Raw genomic sequence first — 22463 nt, 5'->3', positions numbered from 1 at the left:
TATGTGTGTGTGTGCGTATGTATGTGTGTGTGTGTATATATATATATATATATATATAGTATGTGGGGGTCAGTAAGATTTAATTTTTTTAACACTAATAATTGCCAAGGACATTCATTTGAAAAAGTGAGAGTAAATAATTTATAATGTAAAAAAAAAAAATATATATATATATCAAATAAATTAATTTATTTTGTAATAAATTATATATATATATATATATATAATTATATGTGATTAAAAATAAAATATATACACAACCCGTCATTTGTAGATTTAATAGAAATTTGCTACAGGTACTGTTTAAATATATAAAAACAAAATCTCACATAATTTTACATATCACTTCAGGGCCATACACAGGAAATTCATACAGAATGTGCCTTACAGAAGCAGACATGAACAAATGTTTTTAGCACAAAGGATTATTTGACCTCTCCTGTTACATCATTGTATGTAAAAACTTTATATAAAAAAAACATTGCAATAAAAAGTAAGAAACAGCTAAAAAAAAAACTAAAAAAACATGCACTGACAGACCTAGCAAAATGTCTCTCCATTTTGCAATTTGTAAAAAAAATAAGTGCTATGCTGAAAACAATGCTTATGATATCCAGTGATATTCATATGACCATTATGCAAAATAAGGTCTACAATCAGAGACCTTTCTTTATAACAAGTAAAAAAGTAAAAGATACTGGCATCAAGAAGATATGTGCTTTTCTATAAATTGGGAGAACTTTCATACAGACTAAAGGCACACGATATATATTGAATGTCAGTGCACTTTTCCTTTTAGGAAAGCTCAGCAACCCTCTTTCATCCAGCTCCCCAAAAACTAACCTGTACTTATGACTTGATTTTTTTTTAAGAAAACTTTTATTTGGTCACAAAAACCACAAAGGGGAATAGAGTTGCAGTGGAACTTATAACCCTTCTCTCTCACAAAACCTGTTTATCCTTCACATGAGGTATGGTGTCCAAATTCTTTGAAATGTAAGAACATAAATTCAAAACATGATTTTTTTTTCTCTGCAGAAATAAACATTCAGTATTAAGAGACCACAGCAAAATGTCCATCTAAATTATGCCTTTCTGGGCTTTTCTAGAGGACTGACGGAAATACAGGTAGGCCAGAAGAAGGAGAACAAGTATAAAAAGTGTGAAGAGGATCATAAATGTGACGTATCCCCCATAAGGCATCAGGGGAGTGTCTGGAGCTTCAGCGGGGATCATGTTGGTCAGGTTAAGCATGTAACCTAATGTCCAGCCAGCATCACTGTCTCTTATCTGCAAAAAGAAAGTAGTTATGACACAACGTGTGGCCCCAAAACTATTTTTATACAATTCCTTTTACTGTAAAATAAAAGTGCTTCAGTATTAAAAGTATTAAATTGATTTTAATTTGTACCTAAACCTATGAAAATGTTCTGAAAATACATTTTTAATGTGTCTTAAGTGTCTAAATACATATTCTTTGATGAGAAATAATTTTTAATTTCCACCATGCTTACCTTTTTAATGAAACGGATGTCTTTCCAGTTTTCAGAGGTGAAATTGTATCCGTCTTCCAGAAGAGTGAGTATGTATGTTCCTGAGAAGCAGTATTCTGAAAGATACTTCTCTTTTGTACCGGGATGATTTTTTACTATCTATAAAAGTCAAGCAAGTTCACATTTAGACATCCATGTCCCAACAAAATGCGACCGTTTTAAAACATCTTTCAAAGACAGTAAATAAACCACTTCACCTTTCCCCATGGAGTAGAGCAGTATGTTGCCAGCTTCTGCTTGGTTGTAGCTAATGAATTACTGGTCAGATTCAAAAAGTTCATCACAAAGAAAAAAGCAGAAAAAGCCTAGAAAATCAAATAGCATGTTTGTTTATTAAAACTAGTTTTGATTTGCAACCAGCCATTCAAATTTATCCAAACAATCTTCATTGTTTCTTACCCCAAATTGTCCATCAACAGAAGGCTGGAAAACCTCATTGAAAGAGCATTTTGAGTAAGCACAACGGCTGGTATTGAAAACCTTTCTGATCGATTGTTGGCACTGAGACCAATTCCCCAACCCCACATGAGAGATATATCCAGATGAAAAGTTCACTGCTTTAATACAAGGGGTATCGAAGACACTTTGAACTGTCTTGGTGATGTTATATCCAGGGTGGAAGCAAGGATCCCTTAACTCAATGGGGTCTGTCTTAGGGAAGAAGAAAATATTTAAGAATATAAGATACAATATTAGAGTCAAGTGTGGTCTATATCTATCCTTAAAATATTCATTAAAAAAAACAATAGTTAACTTCAACCAAAGCTAAAGTAAAGAACCAAAATGCAGCTAAATGTTTCATTGTCCCTCTCAAATCGAATGTTTGCTGTACAATATTGTAATGGCTTTGCAATGTAGGCATCATATATGTACAGTAAATGCATTAAAAGGGTACTGTACATATATTGCATCAATGCAACACTCAATTTTATACAATATGCAATAGGGGGATTTTACGCAAGTCTACATCTTTTCTTTAAACATATATTTATTTTTCAATTGCAATGACAATCATACCTTGTAAGCAGCATGTGATGACACTAATTTCTTGCTCATAGAAATCTTGAGAGCTTGGTCCTTCCCGTAACAGAGAAAGCTGTGGGTGTACAGGTGATAATCGTTTCCATACAGCCTAAAGTCAATGGAATTGTCATTCGATTCAATGTCCTGTTGCGGTATGAAGGTTATCTGAGTAGAGGCGCCACCCAGGTCCAGAGCTCCTAGAGTCCCTGTGGGCTGCATGAGAAACACAGGAGCTGACATCATTCTCCTTTTCACACTGAAATTGTTTGTTTCACTGTTCATTTTTATACTAGATAAGTAATTCACACTGATTTACAAATTTGAAAGATTACTAAACCCAGATGGAAAAAAAACCCCAGCATACCTTATTTAGGTTTTCGCTCAGGTAATTGACGGTGATCCATCCAAAAGCTCCCTCCTCTTGGCCAGAAAGTATACGAGCTCCCTGGTAGGAGAAGGGGTACGTCTTCAGTGAATGTTCTACCGAGGTCAGTACCTTTTCTGAGGCGGCTTCATCCTTCATCCTTGAGAAAATAGATATTATTGAACTTCATCTCTAAACAATTAATTAAATAATCATGACATAGATTTTTTTATTATTATTTTAATATGTTCCTTGAGGTTCACTTATATATTTGTGTTGGGTTTTTTTGTGCAAAATAATGTGCAGAAAAACTATTATTTTCAACCTTCATTCTGACCCCTGTCTGAAATGGTCAGTTTTTAAGGGGCGCCTCTTTTAAAGGGGTAGTTCATCCAAAAAGGAAAATTCTGTCATCATTTACTCATCCTGTTAGTTTTTTGTTCCAAATCTTTATGAGTTTCTTTATTTTGTTGAACACAAAAGATATTTTGAAGACTGTTGGTAACCAGACAGTAGATAGCCATTGACTTCCATAGTTTTTTTGTTTTTTTTTCTATTATGGAAGTCAATGTCTACCATCAACTGTCTGTTACCGACATTTTTAAAAAATATATTATTTTGTGTTCAACAGAAGAAAGAAACTCACACAGGTTTGGTACAACTTGAGGGTGAGTAAATGATGACGATTTTCATTTTGGGGTGAACTATCCCTTTAAGGCTTGTCAGTAAATGACCACTGTTATGATTGGCTAATGTAATTGCATAGGAAACAGTATCCACGCCCACTCTCTATTGCACGCAGAAAGTGTTTTGAAAACATATAAAACCGCAATTTACAGACAAAGCATTATGGTTTACTTCATGGTACTTTACTTTACTTTACATTATGGTAAATGTAGGTTTACTTTCGATTTGCGATGCAGCTGCTGTCAGATCCGATACATCCAACAAAAGTTTCTTTGCGAACTCTCCATTACACTGTGCCTCGTTTACAAAACAACCTGTTGTCAAATTCTCTGAACAAACATATAATCCTCTGACGCGATCCAGGATGACATTAAAAATTACAAACCATCCACTTTTTTCTGAGGCTGGTATCCTTCTAAAGTCTGTACAGAGACACAAATGAGCTGTTTTAACAGGATGCGTCAAAGCGAACGTTTCTTTAGGTTTCTATTTAATTTTCCATCTTTCCTCTTGTCGGCAGACTCAAGCGCGTAGAGTAAAGTGAACGGGCATCTGCATACTGTATCCACTGTAGACAGTGTCAGTGATTATAATGAGCTCTATTTGCTTTTGACAAGACGCTCGTGTAGGCAAGTGTCAGCCATTAAGTGACTGAACACTAGGGGCGAGGCCTGTGGTACGATGATGTCGATGCTACTTGCCGATGTCTTGCTCTGGGGGCAGGCATATGCAAATACATTTGCTCATGTGACATCACAAGTCCCCTAATATCCAAACAAGCTGTTTTTTTGGAGCTTGATTACTGTAAGTAAATGCTTTGTTTATATAATGATGAGGAAGTTTTTAGCTCTGGAACTTGCGGGATGTTTTAATAGGACAAATACCTCTTGTATGTCAAAAGATCAAAGCAAATTTGATTTCTCATGTCGTGACCCCTTTAGTAAAATTGTTCAAATAAATAATTTGCATTATACCAAAAGTTTGGAATAATTCAGATTTTTTTAATGGTTTTGAAAGAAGTCTCTTATTCTCATCAAGGCTGTGTTTATTTGATCAAAAATACAGTAAAAATAGGAATAATGTGAAATTTTATTACAAAATCAAATAACTGGTTTCAATTTCATGTTTTAAAATGTAACATTTATATTTAAAATTCTTTTTTTCTTTTTAGAACTTTTTATTCATCAAATAATTTCCACACAAACAAAAAACATTATAAATAATTAAAATAATTGAACACCAAATTAGCATATTATCATTATTTCTGAAAGATCATGTGACACTGAAGACTGGAGTAATTATGCTGAAAATTCAGCTTTGCCATCTCAGAAAAAAAAAATCACAATATTACTGTTTATTATTATTTTTTGATCAAATAAATGCAGCCTTGGTGAGCATAAGATACTTCTTTCAAAAACTTTTTTTTTTTTATTCTAAATTATTTCAAACATTTGACCTGTAGGATAATTACAGAATAAAGACAATTCATCATTGATTCATATTTATAAATAGGATTGAGAATTGAGAATATTGAAAAGTGATTACTTGAGCAGTCTCATGCCTGCCGTGGCTCCCAGGTACACAGGGGTTTCCGTGTGTCTGTGCGCAGGTATTATTTGCTTGGCCTCCACCATGCAGTCCTGCAGAGATTTGCCAGCCCCATCTGGATCAGCATCGTAACTGGAGATGCCTTTGCCTAGTAAGCAAAATGTTGTTGGAAATTATGTGGTGTTGACAAACTACTAAAGGGATAGTAAATTAAACTCCTGACTTTGTCTTTCATGGAACAGTGAAGAAGAAGTTTAGCAGACTGTCTAACTGCTCTACAATTAAAGTGGATGGGGACCAGGAGCTGCCAATCAGCATTAGGAAGGACAAAAGTACCATGAATATATAAATTATTATATAAATATTTTTCAAGACTTCGGAAAGACATATGATAGCTTTGTGTGAGTAAAAGGCTGAAATTCAAATCGTCATTTAATAAAAAATCAGTGACTGTATGGAAAAAGAGCAGCTTGGACAATCTGCTAAATATCTATTTTTACTTAATATTATTTTTCCACGGTAGAAAAAGTCACACATAGTGCATTCAAGTCCTCCTGGGAAGTTCGTATTTACGAGTTGGGAAGTTGTGTTTACGATGTCATGTGCGTTCAAGTCACTTTTGTCTGAGCAAGATGCGGTCTCTTAATTAAAATACAATCTACTTCTAGAAAATGAAGAACAAAGAAAGTATATCAGGTGCATTTAGCTTTTGAATGTTTTTAAATAATTTATGAAGCCACTTTAAAAATTATTATTACATATTATGTTGTTATATTACAATGCTACTATTTTTGCATTGAATTAGCTTATTTTGTTGTAAATAAAAAAGCCTGACAATGTCACTGCTAAATACTGTACCTACACAGTAAAAAAAGAGTGCTTTCTTAAATTAAGTACAATCATCTTATGTTTAAGTCATTTTCAACTTATGGGAAAAAAGTTGAACATTGCTTAACTTATTTTGATGAGTTAAAGAAATGTAAAAACATATGTTGACATAACTTATTGATCATATAATTTTTTTACAGTATTGTGGAATTCCATGATCCAAACTCACGACTCACAATCAGGGCTTAAAGAAAATCACAAGCTTCCCACTCGTATTTACGGCTTTATGGTGGCGTTCATGTGCATTCAACTCATTATACGATCTTTTCGACATGACTTGAACGCACCAACACACATGGGGGTGACTAATGATGATAGTTTTCATTTTTGGTTGGACTATCCCTTTCATGTAGTTAAAAAAACAAATTTATCCAGAATTATTTTTCGGTTTTAGTTGAATTTCAATCCAGATCTTGGCCTCTGCAGAGTAAATTAGGGATCATGTACCTTTTACATTGCAGGTGTGTTTCTGCTGTACCATGCCTGTGTTGTTCTCCTTCTCGGCAGGCCATTCATAGATAAACACAGAGGTGTGCGAGGAGCCTGCGTCCAGAACTATTCCATACTGTCAAGTGAACAGGAACCACTGCATTAGTGAAGTCTATACAAATCTAATCTGATTAACAGCCAGTATATGGTTCACTCAAAGTGTCAGTCATACCTTGTACTTCTGGGGTAAAGGTTTGTTCTGGACGACAGAAATGGCCACCATGATGACGATCCCCAGGATGATAAAAGCAGCCAGAAAGATGAACGCCGGCCTGTGCCATGGGTTCTTGACTTTTACTTCTAAAAAGAGATAAGATTGACAATTTACACTTATGATAGCCTAGTATTTAAGTACTAGTATTTAGTCTTTTTTACAGTGTGAGCTGAAAAAATACGTAAATGTTGTTAACTAAAATGTATTTCATATCTGTGTTACAGAACTGTACAGTAGCCTTTTAAATTATTAACAACATGCTCAATGTCAATATCATTCAATTCTCCATTAATGCAAACTCAGTTTGTGTGTGTGTTTTTTTTTCAAAATCTATAATGCAGTCTAGTGTGAAGTACTTATTGTGTTTTGGTGAGGCTTTTTAGGTGTTAAAAGAAAATAAATCAAACAGTAATACCTACTGGCATTTTAATGGAAAAACAAACAGGGATTAAAAGCATGATGGCACTGTGTATTCTGCTGGGCTTTACAGCTGTCTTCCCACTGTGCATACAATAAAGCCCTTCATTCGCGTTTTAGATTGATACATATTTAACAGATCAGGAGAATTTTCCTTGCTCCAATGAATAACTTGGAAAATACGAACAGGATATTTTCTTTATTTCAGTGATGGACAGGACATCTGTCTAGGGTGTTTCCCTGTCTTTAGCCCAAAATGCTGAGAATTCCCATGAGCGTAGGAGAAGCTGCGTGGAGAATGGATGGATGGATTGATAGTTCATTTTGGCTAAATGTTATAAGTAGGCTACCCTTGGGAAAAGTGATTCCGTGCAGCAAAGAATGTGAATTTTGGGTTCTGAGTGACTAATTCAATTATTTTGGTATGAGATGATTAAAAAAATAAAAGCTAAATTAAAGGTAATATTATTATACGTTTATGAAACCACTGTGATGTTATTATTTTGATGGTTTCGTTTATTTAAATCAGCTACTCAACTTTGTACATCAATGAATTCAGCCTAGGGGGGAACAGGGAATGTTGCAGTAATGGATATAGCACCATTAACCAATTAGAAATGAAATCACTATCATGACCTCCTCCCTCATGAGGTCCACACATAAGCTATACAATTATAAATGATTAACATGAAAACAAGTTTGAAGTAATTATTCTTTCAGATCTGTCTCAATTTAATTTGTGATGATCATGTTAGTTAAAGTTATAACTGAACTGGTATAATCTAAATCTAATGTATAACATCAGCGCAAGTTTTTAGAGGCTAATTTGTTCTGGGGTATTTCCCATTTTCAAGTAAAAATGCTTAAAAATGTATTAAATAAGGATGTTGATGGGGTATGACAATTAATTACAACTTAATCTGATTACAATACATTTGTGCACAAGATTTAAAATGATCATGTTTTCAGTTATTCAAACTCTGGTAAAGTTGTATGTGTAGGTACACTCCAGTTTAACGAGACATCTACAAAACTATTAGTTTCCACACTACTTTAATTAGAAGCAGACACATATGGAAATACGTTTGAGGCACAGTGGCACACATTAAAAAATAACAGGTCTCCCCTGTACGCTATTAGTTTAGGCCTAGTTCTAGTCCTTGCAAGCCCAACAAAGCCACATCTGATAAGGTTTGCTTAAAAGGACAGGTTCGCATGATGTCATGCAATGAAGCGGAAAGTAGTTACAAAATAAATGCCAGGATTGAAGCATTTCAATCCGCGCGCCTTGCTGCGCCTTTTCACCTACCCATCAGGACACGCGCACGGCGCTGAGAACGGTGTCAACGATTGTCGAGGTTTGTGCGGTAAGTCCCAGTGAAGTGAGTGTTATTAGATTCCTGACCACTTTTCAGTATCAGGATTTCTATATTTGAGTAACGACTAATCACACCTGTGTGCGTAACTGCATCTTTGCTTGGCAAAAAATATGCGTGTGATTTTGGGGAAACACCCATTGTGCATGTGGAGCCATGCAGGCTTGCAGTGACGTCACGGGCGGCAGTGAGCGGAATTCCCTAGTGCAGTGAGTCGTGCACTCGTTTTGCAACTGAACCACTTTAGAGAATCTGTGTGTGGAGCTGCATACTGATCTGTCTCTGGAACTGAAGCTTCTGTCTTTGGCATGCAAGTCAGTGGCATCCAAGTGTTTGGGAAACATTAAAGGTCTGAAGACTGTAAACCACATCTTAACTATTTAATTGTTTTTATTTCTTGGAATTTAACTTTTATTAAAACGTTTTATTAAAAAATAATTAGGGAAACTGTCTTCATAAGAGGACACAATGAATGAAAGATGTGTCCAGTTCATGCAAGCATGTACAGTATATAGTACTGTTTATGTCAGAAATGAGATACAAAAATAACTCGCTTTTAAATAACCACTTTCCTTCATTCCCTGCATGTAGCAGCATTATGTTATTTTCCAGACCAAATAGCTCAGCTGTTGTTCCCTTAAAGCAATAGCTCAACTAAAAATTAAAATTGAACTTAAATTCCAGTCTGTTTCTCTGAAGATCTGGAATACACCAAATTATTCATTTTATGACAGTTTTATGTAATTTTTATAGCTTGACAGCCCCATTCCTTTATGGAAAAAAAATTCCCAGAGTATTCCTCGTAAATTCACCCTCTGTGTTCCAGAGAAGTGAATGCAATGAGGGCAAGACGATTTTGTTTATTCCCTAGCAAGCACAGCAGTGCTATTTGTTCGGGGAAATGGCATCATGCTGCATGCTGTAAATGCAGTGCATGAAGAGAAGTGGTCAGATTTAAGAATACAGTTCACTTTGTGTTTTCCGTAAGAGACATAAGGGTCATACGGGTTTGGAACAACACGAGGGTGATTATTAAATGAAGACCAAATATTATTCTTTTGACTCATGTGGAAGGTGCTGTTATCCAGAACAAACTGCTCTGTTGTTTTCTTTACAACATATTCCACCCAAATATTTTACTCAGTGGATCAGGGTCCGTCATTGTCCTGAGAAGTCTCATATGGAAAGTGATCAGTCTCTGTCTTTGTAAGTGTTATTTCAGGTTCCTTATTATTGTCTTGTTCAGGTTCCTTATTATTGGTTTCCTTCCCTGAATTAAAAGCCTGTTTGTGTTGATAAACTGCAGTGTTGCCTGGACACAATGAAAACACTCATTGTTAGATTAGAGTGTTGGTGAGATTTCTTTAAACATAATACAGAAAAACAGTAGTTTAAACAGTAATATATTTTATAATTTATTCCAGTGACTACTTCTGTCTTCAGTGTCACATGATCCTTCAGTAATAATCATTATGGTGATTTGGTGCTCAAGAAACAAGTGTAAAATGATAAGGCCTGGTTTGCATCTTGAGACAAAACAATGGCACTGACACATTTTAATATATGTCAGTGCAAGTTGCTTTCAGTTAAACCAGCTCAAACTTACATTTTAGTCTTGGACTATGTTTAAGTCTTGTCTGTGAAATCGGGGGTAAATGTCTAACTGTCACTTATAAACAATTTAATGCATCCATTTCAAGTATGAATTACTTTTGAATCCTAGTAGCCTGGTCTTTTTTAACTGTTACTATCTATTGTACAATGTAAAGTGAGCTAAGAAACTGCTAAGTTCTTAAACACCAAGAGACACTGCTAAGTGTCCAAAGTCACATCGATATAAGACTGGTCTGTTAAGACTAAGCAGACTAAGCAGATTTTGCACAGAACTAAACATATGTCATAAGTCATATTGCACAAAACCAAAAACACTGTCTGAGAAAAACAGCTGTACATGCAAGTAATGCACTTTGCAGCTGTCCAGTTTGGAGTTCTTAAACACAGAAGAGCATTGGTTGTAAGCAGCCAACAAATTGCTATAAGAACTACGACAACTGTCTGATTTACCGAGAACTTAAATTTACATCCTTGTGGTAAAGTCAGAGGAAATCCACGGTAAATTAACCATGCTAACCTATTCCCATGGACTGAACAGCCCTGTTTTATTGCTCTGCAAACTAAGATTAACATTAGCCTTGGTGTTTTTCATGCATGTTTATGCAGTATTTGTATTATTTTATGCAGTAATCAAATTTAAAACTTTGGCAATAGCCCAACCCTTTACATATGGAAAATGCTTTTCACTTCTGATCAAGTCATCCTCTATTTTCCTTTCAGGCCTCTTGGGAATACGTCGCTTGTCATGACAGAACGTTAGCAGATTGCGAAAAAAAAACGCTGTTATGCTAACAAAATAACATTAGAACCAAACAACTCAATCAATGGTATTTTGTGGACAAACACTCTTCTACACTGTGTTTATTGCATTCTTCCAGACAGAAAAAATGCATCACCTCAGAGCAAAATGTCCCTGAGTTTATGCCAAATGCAAGTTGTTACTGATATAGAAACATCGGCCAAAAACAGTATTTTGCACCAGTGGTGTGTTGCTTGCCTTACTTAACTGAACGTTGATGCATTTCCTCTTGACAAAAGGGAAACACACACTAAAAGGTTTCTTTGTTGTAGGTTTTCATTATGTCTCATCAGACTGAAGAGTCATGTCGAAATCCGTGACTAAACGTGTTACATCAGGTTTAATATCTTCTCTGTAAGGTTCACCTGCACTAACATGCCTTAGGTACCTGAGCTTGTATGAGGTAATCCAAGTCAATGTGACACTCTTGAGACATGGTAAATATTGATATGTGTCACTTCACATCCTACATAGAGAACTCTGACAGTGGTTCTAGCAAAACATTCGTGAGAAAGCCTGATAACAAAGGTGTCAAGTTGTGACGTCTTTGGGTTGTTTCATGTTGTCGTGTATCAGATGCAGTAGCTTTTCTTTCAAACGATGAAAGAACGAAATTCTATTCCTCATTTAAATGTGGTTTAGATTACAATAAACAAAGTACCTGGATTATCTGATAGCATAAAATGGCATTGTGATTTATAAAAGTTTTTTCTTCATGCGTTTTGAGTTTTTTAAGGCACTACAACATATACTATGATAGGGCCGTCACTTTAACGTGTTAAATTGGTGCGATTAATTATGGAAAAACAATGTGTTAAAATGATTAATTCGTGTTACGTTTTGTTGTGCGTCTCTGAGCAACACACAAAGGTGTTTCATTACTGAATGTTCTCATTTCAGTACGTTCAGCATCTAGCTCATATTCACAATCTCAAACATATTCTCAAAACTATCCCTTACAACATCTTCAAAATCAATATTTTGATCACTGACAGCTTCTTCACCAGATCCACCGTCAAGTGACAGTGACACTAATGTTTGATTGTGGTCAGTACTCACTGAGTCATTCAAGTTTTGCTGAGTGTTTTGTTTTCTGCCTGCGGTGACAATGAGTAAAACGTCACTTCATCATTGTGTATCAGTGTGGAATAAAGGTAAACTGCACTTATTCAGTCATCAGAGATTAAATTATAGTTGTGCAGAAAAAAATATACTTACACTGTTAAACTTTCAGATAGCCGTAAGGATGAATGAATCAGCAGTTTGAATGAATCGGTTGAATGAATGACTGAATGACTCACTGATTGCCGCCACCTGCTTGGAGTTTTAGTTTCATATTTAGAGTATAATTTCATGGTAACACTTAAAGGATTAGTTCACTTTCAAAAAATTTGCTGATAATTTACTGTTAATGACCCCCATGTCATCCAAGATGTCTTTCTTTCTTCAGTCGAAAAGGAAAAACATTTTAAGGAAAACATTCCAGGATTTTTCTCAATATGGACTTCACCAACAGTTTGAAGGTCCAAATGTCTCAATCATAGGTCTCAATGCAGCTTCAAAGGCTCTACACGATCCAAGTTGAGATATAAGGGTCTAATCTAGCGAAACGATCGGTCATTTACTAAAAATAAATAAAAATTATATACTTTTTAGTTTTTAACCACAAATGCCCGTCTTGTACCATCTCTAACATGCGCCACGCAAGACGTGTTTACAAAGCGAACGGGCAAAGACTAATACACGTATCAATAATCATATGCACATCTAAGGACCACTTTAAACAATAAACTGACACAGATACATATAAATATGATTGAGACTGACATTTGGACCTTCAAACCGTTGGTTGCCATTGAAGTCCATTATATTGAGAAAAATCCTGGAATGTTTTCCTCAAAAACCTTAATTTATTTTCGACTGAAGAAAGCAAGTCATGGACACCTTGGATGACATGGGGGTGAGTAAATTATCAGCAATTTTTTTTTTAAAGTGAACTAATCCTTTAAGGTTTCATTAGTTAACATTAGTTATCTATAGTTAACATGAACTAAGAATTAACAATACTTTTACAGCATTTATTAATCTTATTAATGTTAATTTAAACTTTTATTACGGAAATCAAATGTTGTATTTGCTAACATTAGTTAATGCACTGTAAACAATGAACAATTTTATTTTGATTAATTTAACATTAACAAAGATTAATAAATATAATATCAAATGTAGGCTATTGCTCATCCTTAACTAAAGTTAACAAAAGAGACTTTATTTTTAAAGTGTTTCCTGTTTCATTTTTTCACATGCTATTCATGCCACCTCTGATCTTCATTAAACTGCCTGTGTAAATATACCTTAACGCCATATTTTAAAATATTATTTGTAATGAATTCAACATGAAATGTAAAATTCATATTATTATTTAATAAAAATGAATGAAATAAAAAAAAAGTATAATACAGTTTACTTTGTAATAAAAAACGTCTACATTTGAATAGTCGTCAATAAAGGAAGATGTTTTTTGCCTTTCGAAAATTTTCTTTTTTGCATCTGCCAGCAGGGAAGTATGCTAAGATCTAGGATTTATGAAGCAGACAGGACGATAAACACTATCTGAAAACGAACTCTCATGCTGACAGGTGCGAATCCCACACACAGCGCATTCCGCCAACAGTAAGTGGTGTGAATAAATAACATGGCCTGATCCAGAGCTTACACTGATGAGACCCTGTAATATCACGTCATAAGTATTTTTGCCCTCACTATACCTTTTAGCTAGCAGTCATTCAAGACTTACAACAAATGCTTTTCCATTGAGTGTACATTTCCCGTTCATCCGTGTGTAATGCTTTGAGGTAATAAAATAAATTGTGCCTTTCTTGCCACTTTACTATATGCTATCTAAGTCCATTTGAAAGCAATCAGACTGTTTTTATGTGAGAGCCAAGCTCTTTAGATTACACATTATGAGGTTCATTCAGTCTTACAGACTGAGAAATGAGCCAACTGAAAGTGTCTGGTTTAGCGGTTTATAAAACTTGCACTCAGAATTTCCATAAGAGAGAATAGTTTTTGTCACACCCATGTTTGAAGCGCGTGCCAGTGAGATCTTGTGGTTAACATGGGCTTGTCAGCACAAACACATGATGTCTGAGAAGAACAGATTCCCAGCAGACGTCTTCCACTAACCTTCTTCGGAAGAGAGACATGCCAGTTCAAAATCTTAGTGTTCTTCTTTAGTGTTATGGTTTGGGGAAAGTGGTTAAGATCTGAGCTTTGATCTCCATAATCAACCAAGATAAGGATGTTTTTGTCATAACAGGAAAGGCCAAATTATGACATCCATTATTTGTTGTTTTAGGAGACTATGTAAAGTTCTACACAACTACACACCGCCTTATTACCTCTGTGTATTAAATGAAGTGACCTTGTAAAGTATGATGTATACATTTCAGCGCCTCAGATATATTTCTGGACAGTCTTCCTGCATGGGCCAGAAAAGGATGTTTAGTTCAACTGTTGTGGGTGGTTTGGGGGTTAGAGGAAGTGAGTGCGTCTGTGTCGCTGAGTTGTGAAATGACTAATGACTACAGAACATCTCATCGTTTTAAAACTAGTATTTCATAATGCACAATAATGTCCAGAAATGAATTGCTAATATAAAAGTTCAAAATACATCATATTTTTTTTACATATTGTCGATCTAAATATCTTTACATAAATATCTTTATATAAATATTATTGTTTTTTAAATAATACATTTATTTATATATTTATATGCATTAACTAATGTATTTTAAGTTTGGAAATTGTTTTTTGTTCATCTTTGAAGTACATTATGTAATATGTACTATATTTAATTAGAAGGTTTATATTAAATATATTTTAAATCTAAAAAACAAATCCTCAGCATGAAACGGAAGTCACAATAGTCTTTTCTTCCCTATTGTGACGTATACACGAGGGAATCGGCTTTTCGAACAAGAAAGAATGTTGGGCGGGACTTGATTGTGTCCATCGGGAATAGATTGGATAATTGAATTGTTATAGTTTGCTATTGCTGTGATCTTATGTGATTGACAGGTTGCCCCACCCACAGAGCAGTGAACGCATCATCAGAGAAGAGATGAGGGTAACACTTTATTTTGATGGTCCCTTTTGAACATTCTGCTGACTATAAGTAACTTTGCAACTACATTTTAACTAAGTCTTATTAGAGTATTAGTAGACTGTCTGCTTAATACCTGCTAACTCTTTATTGTGATGATCCTCCAACAGACATTCTACTGACTATAAGTAACTTTGCAACTATAGCCGCGTTTCCACCGAAATTTCCACCGAGATCTGAGTGATCTGTTGGGTTTATATTCAGTGAGCATATCTGCAATGTATAGAGGTCCTAGGCCATTGAAATTATATACCACCAGTTTATACCAGTAATAATACTTTAAAATCAATCCTATATGTAACTTGTAGCCAGTGTAAAGACCTGAGGACTGGTGTGATATGTTCATTTTTTCTGGTTCTACTCAGAATCCTGTTCTGTACGAGCTAATGCAACTATTTTATGGTCTTTTTGGGAAGGCCAGTGAGGAGTCCATTACTATAATCCACCCTGCTGGTGATGAAAGCATGCACAAGTTTCTCTAAGTCTTGTCTGGAAACAAAGCATCAAATTCTTGCAATATTCTTCAGATGATGGTATGCTGATTTAGTTATTGCTTTGACATGACTACTGAAGCTAAGGTCTGACTCTAGAGACACACCAAGATTCCAGACTTGATTTTGTTGTTGTTTGACCCCTAGAGTGAAGGTAGGGGATTCACTTTTACCTTGAGAACTTGATCTTTGGTTCCAAATGCAATGACTTCAGTTTTGTCTTTGTTTAACTGAAGAAAGTTTTGGCACATCCAATGGTTTACTTCATCAATCTATTGGAACAGGGAGTCAATGGGGCTGTAATCGATAGGCGATGGGGTTAAGTAGATCTGCGTGTCGTCTGCATAGCTGTGGTAAGCAATTTGGTTCTTTCTCGTTATTTGGATCATTGGGAGCATGTACAGGTTTAATAGGAGTGGGCATGGGCGTCGGAAGCAAAAAAAAAGTGGGTGGGTCCTCCTCCAGAATTTTTTTTATTGGAGTAAATGCCATTTCATGTATTCTGGTGCCTTTTAATTAAAAAAGTAAACTAAACTCGGCTTCACGTCGGCCTGTTCTTTGCCTCCATGCACGTCGTGCATTAAATGCACAGCTATCCATGGATTATCCCGCTGATACCATGGTCATTTGCCAACATTGACAACTTAAAGCTGTTATTGATGTTTGCAATGCGATATTTGACTGGAAGGGTACAACGGGCGGTTATTTTCGTCAGTTGCGGCTCGTTGAGAAATATAATGTAGCGATTTCAGCGGAAATAAAGTTTAATTCATTAGGGCGTTCCTCAAGTGGAATGGATTTGACTGACGGCGCTCTGAAAAGCGAACAGACATATGCGCTGAATGTAAAAGTGAGTGGGTCCAATATCATTGTTCTTAAAAAGTGGGTGGGTCTTGTCCCACCCATATACAATGGTTCCGACGCCCATGGGAGTGGCGCAAGAATTGAGCCTTGAGGGACTATTTGCTTTCATTGCGGATTGCCATTTCCAGTTGCCGGTCGTATTTTTTATTAAATTCCATATTTGCAGACAGACAACTCTTACTGCACGAAGCCAAGAACCGCGATTTTTAAAAAATGGCTGATAAAATAAAATGCTGCGTGGAGTCAACAGTCAAAATGCGGCGTGAACTCAACCAATCAGCATGTTCCCCCGAAAAAGTACTACCTCGCCAGCAGGGACTTTCAGAGGGGGAAATATTTACCGGGAACTTAATTTAGACCCTTGATCCTGCGGTGTAAACACACCAAGTACCACCCCTAAGTTCCTACACTATATATAAAAAAAAATGTTGGTTTAACTTAAAAAAGCAAGTTACCATGGTTGCCTTAAAATGTTTAGTTCATTGTGATTTTAGTTAAAACAATGAAGAAGAATGGTTTAATAAACAAAAACTCAAAATAGTATGTTATCTTCACACATTAGTTATCGAAGTTAATTTGACAAAAGATAAAAAGTTGTGATAACAAATCCTGAAAATATTTTTTTACAGTGTAGTTCCTGGGGAAAGTTCCTGCGGTGGGAAGGCGGCTTATGTGTCAACTTATTCTAACACTACCAGTCTACTAATACTCTTCACTCTAATAAGAGTTAGTAGGTGCAAAGTTACTTATAGTCAACAGAATGTGTTAAAGGGACCATCAAAATGAAATGAAAGTGAGAAGAGATGTTGCAAGAGGAAGGGGAAGTTTTTTATGATTAAAGATAAAGGGCACATACACTTAAAAAAAATGATGGTCATGTATAAATCATTTATAATAAATCCGGCAATTTTCCATAAAAAATAAAACAAAACAAGAATTGTCCATTTTGATTTCAGTGTGACTTGCTTTCCACATATATTTAGCATTAAAAAAAAAAAGTTCTGGTAAGCAAATTTTCTACCAGGATATTATTCGTTAAGTTTACAGACATTTCCTTTAATCCTAAAACACAACACAATGCAGTGTGTTATTCAAAACACAGTAAAACCATCTGTGAAAAAAATCCTTTACATTGGGCCAGGTTTTTTTTCTTATAGTGTGTAACACAGAGGCTTTATCTCTGCTTACAAACAAATTAGTTTTTTTTTTAAGTGACACACAAACATCTCAGCCAACAAACCAAAGAAAGCCTGATTGTGAAAGAGAATAATATGTCCTCACAATTATCATTATCATTGGTGAAGTTTACCAGTCTGGTTTTAAGAAGTATCATTCCACAGAGACTGCCCTTGTAAAAGTGTTCAATGATTTACTGATGACAGTGGATTCTGGTGATTCAGCAATGTTAGTTTTATTAGACCTAACTGCAGCCTTTGACACAATAGATCACACGGTGCTGCTTTTGCGGCTATGAGTATGTAGGGATTCAGGGGAAGGCCCTAAATTGGTTTAAGTCATACCTGACTGCTAGAAGCATGGCAGTACGATTTGGCCCGTATACATCGAGATCAACATAACTTATATGTGTTGTGCCACAAGGCTCTATCCTGGCCCCAACACTTTTTTCGCTTTATATGCTCCCGTTGGGAGATATTTTTAGGAAGTATGACATCGCATTTCATTGCTATGCAGATGACTTACAAATATATTTACCATTTACAAACGGAAGTAGCCTGGAGCCTCTAATGTCCTGCCTGTCTGATCTTAAATCATGGCTGGCTTCTAACTTTTTATATCCCAATGAAAATAAGACAGAGGTTGTAGTGTTCAGCCCCAGAGGAACCAGGATGCAGCAGAGTTAAATTTCGGCCCACTGTCATTATATGTTAAAGAACGAGTTAAAAAGTTGGGTGTTTATATTGATAGCTCACTGAAGTTGAATGCAGAGATAATCATGTGGTAAAGTCAAGTTTTTTTCATCAGAGAAATTTGGCTAAGATGAAATCATGTCTGACGTATAAGAGATATATGCTCTTATATCATCTAGACTTTATTATTGTAATTCTTTACAAGGGTATTAGTCAGGCATCTATAATTATACGACTGCAAAAGGTTCTAAACGCTGCAGCGAGATTATTAATGAATATTAAAAAACGTGATCACATCACTCCATCCTTGGTCTCTCTACATTGGCTCCCTCTTTTACTGGTGTATAAATCTCTTCATGGCCTTACACCGACTTATTTATCAGATCTGTTAATGGAGTATCAGACAGGAAGAACTTTGAGATCATCAACTCAAAACTTGCTGAAAATTCTAAGGACCAAGTTAAGCCAGAAAGGGGATCGTGCATTTGGGGTAGCGCCAATATTTTGGAATAGCTTACCGTTACATGTTAGGGGCGCTGACTCTGTACATGTTTTTAAAGTACAACTTAAGACATTTGTTTGCCATGGCCTATTCATCCTTTTGATGATAATTTTTATTTCTTTTTTCATTACTAATGTATTATTGTGTCTATTTTACTGAGATTATGTAAAGCACATTGATCAACATGTGGTGTTTTAATAGTGCTATACAAATCAAAGTGACATTGACATTGACATTGACATTACGTAATCTCTGACAACAAGAAACATATTTCATTCACTGTGGCATCTTTCTCAATTTAAACCTGACCAGTCAAGCCCGATCAGATATATAGTACGTAATTTTCCTGCATTAGAATGTACACATTTACATTTATTCATTTAGCAGACGCTTTTATCCAAAGCGACTTACAAATGAGAAACAATAGAAGCAATTAAACTAGCAGTAGGACAACAGTATGTAAGTGCTATGACCCTTCACAGTACAATGCAACGCAGTTTTTTATTTTTTTGAATAGAATAGAATAGATAAGAAAGTGTTAGTAGTGCTGAAAAATATGTAGTCCAAGATACTTTTTTAATCATAGTTTTCATTGCTCAGTCATTTCAATTTCTTCACCACCGATTTAAAGGCATGTCTTCAATGCAGTTGTGTAAAGTAACACTGCAATCTGTTTGAGCATGTCAACCGCACCAGTGATTTTGATTGATTAATCTAAAGTAAAATAAGAAAGCGCTGCATTCTAGAGTGATGTTGGAGGACACATAAAAAGTGCTTTTGCTGGCAGTCAAATAGGCCATGAGCAAAATGTGTGTTACAGATGTATTGTAATTCCACATTTACTGTATTAATTGATTTACATTATGATTTAAAAAATACACATCAGATTGAATTATCAGAGACTTTCCGTATTTCAAAAATTTGACTTTTTGTTTTATTTTGCAGCCAACTAAAATACAAGGACAAGTTGTATTATATGTGCCCTAACTTGTCAATTTGAAAGTCAGCGTGAACCGGAAGTTGCAAACGACTTTTCTCCAGTGTTGTTCCGTATTTCCAAGTGAAACGGAATATTGAACAGAGGGCAGGGTTTTACTCCAGCGCTCCTCCTCTCCATCTCTGCTGAGCAGACTAACGGCTTGAGGGGAGTTAAGCTTTTTCAACCCAAGCCGCCAAACCTACATCATCAGAAAAGGAACCAGACCGGAAGTAACTTTTCAGACTTTGATTAAAGATTACCACGGCAAACTATTAACTTGCACGGATTAATTGTTCACCAAGACTAGTAATATGCGCTAACAAAGTAAATAGGGTAAATTTTTATTTTGTGTCGACTTGATCCGAAACCTAATTGATGTTAATCAGCTTTTAATGTTTTTGGTGATCACTTGAATTTTCAGTAAAGCTTACATATTACTGTATTAGTAAGCTTACATTATCTCAATGATTCACATCTTCTACTTTCATGAAAAGTTTGCAAAGGTACAATAGTCAGATGGACAACATTTCAGCTGCAACATCTCAACAGCTTCTCAACAGCAAAGATGGAGCTTTTATTCAATACTTTGCAGATGTCATTTGATAGTTTTCATTAATTTATTGAAAAGTTTCTTAATGATTCTCTTCATAGATTTTTAATCTAGCACAGTTTGTCTATGACAAATGTTCTCACGGATAGTGTCTTTAGAAGACCACATATGTGGACAGTGGTAAAGATTGATGTCACACTCAACCCACGCATCACTCATAACTAGACTATAGAGACCTGTACCTACACATGCCATTTACAATGACACGCAATATACCACACTCTAAGGTCATGAAGAATCCATTTTGCATGCAACATTTTCCTATATGTCCTATATTTCACCTCAAATTTAAATAATTACTTAAACAGAATAAGTGTCCCTTTATTTGTTATTTTTCTACAAATTCCACTTTTGAAAAGCATATCTTGTCCAAAGATTTTTGAAGTGTTGCCCTTTAAATAAAAGGGAATTGCTTCTAAAAGAGGCCCCGTGTGCAGGAGGGGTGGGACTTCCTCAATTGCACATGACTGGAATAATGAGGAACATCTACACTGACCTTGTTGTGTCAGCCACAGGAAGTTTAGTTTGCTCAAGGCACTTAGTGGAAGATGTCACAGTGAGTAAATGTTTTCTCATAGCATGAGAAAGAAACAGAACTTCTCCTATCGAAAGCATTCCTGTAATTCCTTGCCTCGTGCAAGAATGCAAAACTCCATGAGAAATATTGCAGCTCCGACTAACTGACTGAATAATTTTTTGTCTTTGTAACACGTGGGATGTTAGTTACCAGATGGCCTGTCCACTCTCAGGAAGAAATCCTCCGGTGTTATGCAATCTTTCTCTCTCTCCTGATGCTGCCTCGGCGCTCTCAGTTCTGCACAAACTCTCCTAAAGCTCTTAGATGGACACCAGATGCTGAAACCTGATGCTTCAGACGACCAAGCAGCCTGCAGGGGATTGCTGTATTTTTTATCTTCCTTTATTTACATTGCTTATACACCAAATGTAGTGTAAGATCTCAGAACAATGGTTGATTATCCAGCCACTTTTCCAGTTCCTGAACTACAATAGTGCTTCTAAATATACCCGATGCATGAACTTCTGAACTGTTTGACAGCCTGTCAAACAGTTAATAAAAAACAGCATGCTTCAAAGAACATTTTAAAGCCTTTAAGGAGAATGTTTTGAGGTGTGTAATGCCTTTCTGCAACTTGCATTGAGATTATGTCACTGATTTAAGCTACAAAATGCTAATTATGTCATTTTAATCACTATAGTTAACTAGTTAGTTCAGCGAAACAACAGATCTTTAATTAGAAAACCAATAAAAAAGCATGTGGGAATCTAAAAAACATATGATTCTTGAACTGTCTGACCAAAGTAACACACAAAGATAAATAAATGACCATTCATTCATAACTAAGTACTTGTGAGTACTACTGTCTTTTCTTTAGAAAGCTTGATTTAGAGCAAAAAAACAAACAAAATCAGATCATTTTGAGTATATTTCCAGTTATCCAGCTCCATAATGTGATCCAAACATTGTCCTGAAGTTCTGTACCTACATCTTTTTCTTGCTCCTTTCTTCCTTTGTCCACCAAATTACATCCTGCCCTGCATGAACCCAGTATGGTAAAGTGTGCATTCATATGAGTGGTTGTCATAGACTTACCTCCTTGTTCATCCATGAATGCAGCGACCTATAATCCTCTCTCTCTCTCTCTTTCTCTCTCGCCCTCTATCAGACTCGTCCCAGCTCTCAGAGTGCTGTTTGGGTGTTTGGCTCGGCTCTCTTAGAGGGTCTTTCCCATTCTTGAGGTTCCTTATAAGGCTAGGGGGCATGAGTGGGCGGGCCAGTTGCCAAGCTTTCTCCCTCCCTCCGCCACCAACCATGTTAACGATCTGCCTGTTACCTCTCTCTTCTCAACTGTGTGTGAGAGAGAGAGACAGAGAGAGAGAGAGAGACAGAGAGAGAGAGAGAGAGAGAGAGAGAGAGAGAGAGAGAGAGAGAGAGAGAGAGAGAGAGAGAGAGACAAAGACGCTGACAAAGAGTGTGTGTGTGTGTGTGT

At 35.8% G+C, this 22463-nt stretch overlaps 1 protein-coding gene across 3 annotated transcripts; it reads right to left on the bottom strand.

Annotated features, from left to right (window-relative positions):
• Nucleotides 1-264: 264 nt before the first annotated feature.
• Nucleotides 265-22463, bottom strand: entpd1 (ectonucleoside triphosphate diphosphohydrolase 1). 3 transcript variants are annotated; one of them, XM_079595847.1, is made up of 10 exons: nucleotides 22067-22463; nucleotides 6725-6852; nucleotides 6511-6628; nucleotides 5173-5323; nucleotides 2941-3100; nucleotides 2571-2789; nucleotides 1953-2204; nucleotides 1751-1858; nucleotides 1515-1652; nucleotides 265-1290 (listed from the first exon to the last, which is right to left on the bottom strand). In XM_079595847.1, exons 1-10 carry the CDS (start codon nucleotides 22080-22082, stop codon nucleotides 1081-1083), a joined length of 1500 nt encoding a protein of 499 aa, XP_079451973.1. In that variant the 5' UTR covers nucleotides 22083-22463; the 3' UTR covers nucleotides 265-1080. The 3 variants fall into 3 exon arrangements, with proteins under 3 accessions (XP_079451973.1, XP_079451975.1, XP_079451974.1); XM_079595849.1 differs by lacking the exon at nucleotides 22067-22463 and adding an exon at nucleotides 21182-21300; XM_079595848.1 differs by lacking the exon at nucleotides 22067-22463 and adding an exon at nucleotides 8493-8819.

Source organism: Phoxinus phoxinus (assembly GCF_949152265.1).
Source record: "Phoxinus phoxinus genome assembly, chromosome: 21".
Classification (NCBI taxonomy): Eukaryota; Metazoa; Chordata; class Actinopteri; order Cypriniformes; family Leuciscidae; genus Phoxinus; species Phoxinus phoxinus.
Note: the sequence above shows the minus strand (reverse complement) of the source record. Positions and strands in the feature narration are given on the sequence as shown.

Bases quoted from the DNA above. Each gene is read 5' to 3' on its own strand.
- entpd1 (XM_079595847.1), bottom strand. The intron at 3,101-5,172 runs GTAATCACTTTT...TATTTTCTCAAG, and splicing joins GCAGGCATGAGACTGCTCAA to GATGAAGGATGAAGCCGCCT. The intron at 1,859-1,952 runs GTAAGAAACAAT...TTGATTTTCTAG, and splicing joins CTGTTGATGGACAATTTGGG to GCTTTTTCTGCTTTTTTCTT.